The sequence below is a fragment of the Olea europaea genome, chromosome 6 (assembly GCF_002742605.1).
Source record: "Olea europaea var. sylvestris chromosome 6, O_europaea_v1, whole genome shotgun sequence".
NCBI classification, from domain to species: domain Eukaryota; kingdom Viridiplantae; phylum Streptophyta; class Magnoliopsida; order Lamiales; family Oleaceae; genus Olea; species Olea europaea.
In genome coordinates, this window is record NC_036242.1 from 15,744,874 (window position 1) to 15,751,753 (window position 6,880).

The 6,880-nt window shown below is 34.1% G+C and overlaps 1 protein-coding gene across 2 annotated transcripts; it reads right to left on the minus strand.

The window, feature by feature from the left end:
• Positions 1–1,203: 1,203 nt before the first annotated feature.
• On the minus strand, positions 1,204–6,590 carry LOC111395992 (receptor-like serine/threonine-protein kinase SD1-8). Of its 2 annotated transcripts, none has more exons than XM_023022235.1 (7): positions 5,152–6,590; positions 3,060–3,254; positions 2,770–2,960; positions 2,458–2,668; positions 2,123–2,360; positions 1,892–2,042; positions 1,204–1,775 (listed from the first exon to the last, which is right to left on the minus strand). In XM_023022235.1, exons 1-7 carry the CDS (start codon positions 6,443–6,445, stop codon positions 1,464–1,466), a joined length of 2,592 nt encoding a protein of 863 aa, XP_022878003.1. In that variant the 5' UTR covers positions 6,446–6,590; the 3' UTR covers positions 1,204–1,463. The 2 variants fall into 2 exon arrangements, with proteins under 2 accessions (XP_022878003.1, XP_022878004.1); XM_023022236.1 differs by having other exon boundaries at positions 1,318–1,775; positions 3,060–3,251.
• Positions 6,591–6,880: the final 290 nt, after the last annotated feature.

Sequence of the window (6,880 nt, forward strand, 5' to 3'; positions counted from 1 at the left end):
AATTTTAAATGATTACTCACACATCAAATGTTGAGATTACAACGACAAAAATTCAGAATCAATATGTTTGTATTTAATAGCATGAAAGTAGCACTACATAATACGTAAATCCGTACAATGGCAAAATGTCAAATCAAAGGTTTCCATCGTTTTAAAGTGTCCAAATTGACAGTAAAACTATATATCCCGACAGTTTGTAGACGTCGGGTTCGACATTTCAAACATCTAACCCGACGGTTTGTTAACATTAAATTCGATAGTTGAAATGTAAAAAATGTCGGAAAGTAGACGACAATGGTGGAACTCAGGCTTCTTCAACACAACACATTAAGTATGGTCATTACTATTGAGTTACCAAATGACAAAATAAAAAGATCAGATTGGCCTTGTCATTAAACAGATATTTAATGAAACTGTGTTTGGTTTGAATGGAAGAAAATACTCAAAATCTTAACGGTGATAATGACATTTTGTAGTTTATGGAGAAGATGGAGAAAATTTAGTGCTTGTAGCTTATATTTCATTTTAAATTTCTTTTACCCTTTTTTATTAACAAAAATTCATATTAATCAATAAAATACATATTTATCCATGTTTTTTCTAGTAGCTCACATTTGCGATTGATCAATAGCTTTTCTTGGTGCATTGTTGATGATGGAATGGAGATGATGAAGAAGAATGTAGGGTTTCTATTCCTCTGTGTGTGTGTGTTTTTTTTTTTTTTTTTTTTAAGATTTCACCCATTTTTTAATAAAAAATTCATATTCTACAATATAATAATCATATCTTCAATGTTAGAAATAAATAAAACAAATAATCACATCACACCATTAATTACATTTAAATCAAGTATTTATTGCTCATAAAAAGGTGTGAAAGGTTAAAATGAACATTTTGCAGGAAAAAGTGACAATTTTAAAAGAATTTGGTGCAAATGATTTTTTTTTTTTGTATATCTTCAATTTTAGTGATATTTATGTAAATTCCCCTTTATTATATGATAAATGTTTGAGAGCTACTGTAGTGCTAGGGCGGGGGTTCACAGAACCCCCCACAGGCTCCTTACAACATGGGGGGAGGGATGGGTTGAGGCATCTTTGGTGTATGTTTTTAATGAGATGGGATCCACCTCATCTGAAAGGGCATGTAAAGAACGTGTGCACTCAGCTTTATTCTAAATGTTTCGACACTAAGATCATAAAATATTCTGACGAATAAAATAAAGAAAAATAAAATGAATTGTTTTACAAAATATGAACACATCTCTTTTCTGAAGAAATGTTTCAACAAAACAATTCAATTTACAGTCAATTCAAAAAGAAAGAGAAGCAAAGAACTAGGTAAATGATACACTTGCAATCCCATACATTCCCACTTCTATAACTATACCAAGGAAAAATACCTACGAAGTTTGTGGTTTTAAATCATAAAGGCAAAAAGGATATAAACAAAGATTTCTTCGGCTATCGACCATCTAGAATGGTAACAGTAACTTGATTCACAGTGCAGGATTCATCCTGTTTACTTGATGATGATTCTGTATCAGCAGGTCTTCTTCCCATGCAAAATCCCGGGTTCTTAGGTTGGGACATTGATGCAGTATCACTGCTTAACATCAGGACTACAGTGTCCATGTTAGGTCTATCTTCGGCTTGTTCCTGCACGCACAAGAGGCCGACTTGTATGCACCTCAATACCTCACTTGGGGAATATGATTCACCAGCTGCTGAATCCATTAGTTCCATACCTCTTCCTTCTCTCCATAGCCTCCATGCCTGCAGCATTTTGTTCAATTCTTTGTTAGTTTGTCGGAACTTAAAGGAATTTGTTAACTCGGGATTGCAATAAATGTATATTGCAAGAAAAATGCAGTAAACTTATTTGTACTTACATGCGCAAGAAGATTAAGTTGGTTATTTGTATGATAAAATCCTCTGTTCTTCTTGCCAGTTACTATTTCTACCACTAGAACTCCGAAACTGAATACATCGGATTTCATAGAGAATAGGCCATCCATTGCATATTCAGGTGACATGTAACCACTGCAAACAATGAATTGTTTTTAGTTAAAATGCAAGATTTAAATAAGCTTTAGTATCAGGGAAATTTATTTGGTGCTCACTATGTTCCGACTACTCTTTTTGTATTCGCTTCGGTCTGATCTCCTCCAAAAATTCTTGCCATGCCAAAATCTGATATTTTAGGGTTCATCTCTTTATCCAAAAGAATGTTGCTCGCTTTGAGATCTCTATGGATAATTCTAAATCTTGAATCTTGATGAAGATAGAGAAGCCCTCGTGCAATCCCACATATGATGTTGAACCTCCTTTTCCAGTCGAGCAATGAACTTTTCTCTTTCTCTGTCGAAGAAACATTTGACAAGTGCCATCAGTACTAAATTTTATGAATAAATTTGTTAAAAAAAAAAAATGGAGAGAGAAGATCAAAAGGGCTCACTGAATAAAATCGAATCCAGGCTTTTGTTTTCCATGTACTCGTATACCAGCATCTTCTCCTCCATATCAATGCAGCAACCGAGCAAACGAACAAGATTTCTGTGCTGAAGTCTTGCAATCAACTTCATCTCATTTTTAAATTCCTCTATTCCTTGGCCAGAATTTTTCGAAAGCCTCTTCACTGCTATTTCCTGGCCTTCCACCAATATACCCTAATGTTCCAAGAACATACAAAAAATTATCTCGAAAAGCAACATTTTGCCACTTGACATAATACATCATTGTGTCAATACATTTTGTTATTAAGATTTACCTTATAAACACAACCAAAACCACCTTGTCCAAGCTTATTAGCATCGGAAAATTTATCAGTAGCCATTACTATGGTACTGAAATCATATAACGGTAAATCCACTTCGTCCACTGTACTTTCACCTGAATGGTCTCTTTTGCTGAGAATAGACGGTGCATTCATCAGAAAATCTTGACTTCTTTCCCTTGAACCTGTTTTAAATCCAATGTATATATATTCAGTGCCCGATATTTTTTATATACATAAGCATGAATATTAATCAAAATATTATGCATTTCATTGATCATCACCTCTAAACTCCGTCCTATTCCCTAACTCAGTACGGGATTTCTTCCTCTTCCAGATGAAGAAAATGCAGAATCCAGCCAGAACGACGCCAATGCCAACCGTAATGCCAGCAACCATGATAATTTTTTGTGTCTTATTGGAATCATTTCCTGATGATCCTGCTCCTGCTCCTGCTCCTGCTCCTACTCCTGCTCCTTCTAAAAAATAAAATGATACTATAATCAGAAATGCTTCTTACACTAGTATAAGTTTTGTTGAATATATTGTAATATCGACTATTAAATTATTAGAAAAAATTATAATTATCTATAAAATGTTTTGAGTTTTAACCACTTCAAACCTTTAATATGCGCTTATTGTGCTACCCTTTTCAATAATTTTGTGTTTTGAAATTTTGGTTCCAAGTTCCATTTAAACTCTCGTAACATAAATTTGTGGCTCTTTAAGGTCCTTATATGTTTAATATTAATTTTTACGGTCAACATGTCCAAAGCCAACCTTGTTTCAGAATATTAGTCATAAGAATAATACTATTTGTAATCATTCACTACTGCAATCGCTTTATATGGCATACATATAACGATTTTGTTGCATAAGATAATAATAAAGTACCACATTAATATATCAAATCACTAACTGTCATATGTATACCTCATAGGACGTTTACAACAATGAGCGACTGCAAATAACATTAATCATAATATCCATCTACATATTTGTACTTTAATTGAATTGCCGTTTTGTCTACGCTTTAATTACGTATTAAACTTTTTATACGGAAATTGCTAGAAATTTTGAATTTGAAAAGAAGAAGGAAACGTAGAAAGTATAAGACTTGGTAGGGCCCAAGAATTATATTCCTGCCTAAGAGACAAAATTGATTTTAGCGATGTGGACCAACAAAAACCTACTTAGTCAATAATTTCGGCCTAATGACTTTGTAATTTACAGCAGAATCACGGGGCCCAAATTGCCGGCCTAAGAATTGTTCACATCAAACAAATGATATCTAATGTCATTGGTCCCACAAGTTCAACAACTTTGAATTTCAAGCCCTCATTAATTGGCTGATATTCATTTGTGAGTCATGTTTTAGAGGGTATCACCCCCCGTTTGCTCCTCATCTTTTAAAGAATGAGAATGAAAAATATAATCGTTACGAATCCAACATAAGAGATAGAAATTTAAATTTGGTGACTTGATGTGATGGATAACAATCATATTTTTCATTTTAATGAGAAAAAATGAGAGCCAAAATGGGGCTAAACTTTTCTTCTTTTTTTTCCTTTTTCAATCTTTTCTTTTTAACAACATATTCAAAAAAAAAAAAAAAAATTACTATTCTAGAAATTATAACATCAAATAATGTCAAATAATGAGGCTGAAACGAGGACTTAAACTTTTTAAAAAGGGCGAGGATTGTATTCTAACCCACAAATAATAGTCATACTAAAGCATTAAAAGAGGTCTGACTCTTAAGATCACATGTAGTCTTGATTGAATGTTACGGTCTACAACATAATTTATGATGTTTAAGTTCGATAGTAATTATGAAAATTGATTTTTTGATCGTCAAAAAGAAAAGTGAATTTCACATGTGAGAGAAGATCTCAAAAATGGCGACTGATTTAAAAAGTAACAACCCAGAAATTGATTTTTTTGGATAAAAAATCTAAAAATCAGAACCAAACATGCACTTAATATAATCAAATTTTAAAGTTTTGAAGATAAAATTTAATGTCTCTTCCTAAAAGTTAAGCTAGAAGTTTAATAAAATAGGAAGTATTTAAGCAAAATCTTAAATAAAAAATTAATGTTGTTAACACCGTTAGTCCACCATTGCCCCAAAAAAGTTAATAGACTAGGGGTCCATGTTAAAATCAATGTAACCAGTGTTTCATTAATTTCATCTTCAATGAAATAATAATTTTACTTTGTTGAGAAATTTTCGAAGCACGAGAAAAACTAAAAGAATAATATATAATTTCAATATGCCCAACCACCCTGCACTATTGTCCAGCAACATAATTGACTAAAAAGAAATTAATTACCTGCATAATTATGACAGTAAATAAAAGTTTAATTTTTACTTACCTAAATCAGAAGCCGCTACCCTAACGTGAAGATCTTGGCCACCCTCCGCCGCTGCATATTGCCTCATATCGAGAAGATCCGTCGTCCAAAGTACACATCCCGAGCCACCATCGGTAATATTAGCGCTGCAGTAAGCCTGGCACGAACAATTTTTCCGACACAAATCTTGGCACTGATCTAGACTCATTCTCGTGTCAACAAATGCACTCGAACTTTGCGGCAATTTCATATTTTTCAACGTCAAAAACCCATCACTCGAACAATCCAATATACTTGTCCGAATACATCCATCGGAACCATCCCTCAAATTCCAGGCCTGTGGATTCCTAGGCACGAACCCCTTCATACACCTGCATACCGGCGAATCATTTGTATCACATATGCCATACGCCCCACATTCTCTATAGTCATCACATTGATCTCTCGGAGCATACCAGAACGAATTCCAGATTTTGCTTGTCGGAATCCATGTAAATCGTCGGAGTGCACTAGAATCTGAATTTTTAACAACTAATCTTGAATAAACAGACTTGTTGTGCAATTCAAATCCATAGTACACCTCATTTTGATCTATCACAAAATCAAATGTAAAAATCGGAGAAGCCTTCATTTCTGGAACGCCGCTAAATCTCAGGCCATTCCAGGGACCACTCCGGTAAATAATAGACTGTTTCTTCGTCAAAAAACATTCTGGGAAACCACTGGTGTTGAGCTTGAAACTGAAGTCACCAGTACCTGGATCATCAACGGTTTTCCAAGATGTTAAATATCTGTTAAGGCCTGTTCTTAAATCCCATCCAAATTTCATCCCCGGCAGCAATGTGTCTGTAGGATAATCAAAGCTTTGCCATAAATAATTTTTCGGGTCGGGATCGCTTTCCTGCCGGAGAATGAAATTTCCAGTTTCCAGCAATTCTGCTACAGTATTTTCTGCCCTGGAATGATTTGTTGACCATACAGATTTTCCATTTTCATCCGAAAGAACAAGATTTCCATCTTCCCCAATTTTCAACACCCCTGAAGAGTTTCTTACAGGTGAATCTCTATTTGCGACCCAAACAACAGTTTTTTCTTCAATATTCTTGTACCAGATTCCGATGTACCAGTTCTTTGATTCTCCAGGACTAAAGAAGCCCAATTCAAATTCTTCCCCTATAGAAACTAATATTTCATCTCCGGCGAGAAGCTGGGTCGGAGTAATCAGATCAATGGCAGTGGTGCAAATTGAAAACACGGTGAATAAAATCAAGAAACACCAAAAGTGGTGGTGCAGGTTCTTGATAGTAATTACCATTTTCCAAATTGGGCTTTGTATCTCTTTCTAACATTCGGCCATATGTTGATCCTTGATCTAATTTTCCTGGTTTAATACACTTAGAAATCTGTGTAAACGCATTTTCTTTGTTAGTACATATGGAAGTCTTTCCTTTTGTCTTTCTTTGACAATGATGAATATCTAACCCCTTTAAGTGTGAAAGTACAATTTTTTTTCGGAAAATTGCAGTAAAGATCTTTTACCTTTTATTTTTTACAAGCTTTATTCTAATCTTTATTTTTGTGTCAATGGAAGTTCCTAACCTTTTATAAATATGCACCTGATATCCACCTAGACGAAAACCTTCCAAAAATCGTCATTTGACCGGAAAAATTAAGGAATCAATATCCAATAAAACAGTCCAAAAACGTATTAACATCCAATAAAACCGTCAAAAAACATATCAACATCCAA

Coding starts and splice junctions, on each gene's coding strand:
- LOC111395992 (XM_023022235.1), bottom strand. CDS start 6,445: ATGGTAATTACTATCAAGAACCTGCACCACCACTTTTGGTGTTTCTTG. Junction 2,669..2,769: donor GTTTTGGTTGTGTTTATAAG/GTAAATCTTAAT, acceptor TTGGAACATTAG/GGTATATTGGTGGAAGGCCA. Junction 2,361..2,457: donor CCTGGATTCGATTTTATTCA/GTGAGCCCTTTT, acceptor TTTCTTCGACAG/AGAAAGAGAAAAGTTCATTG.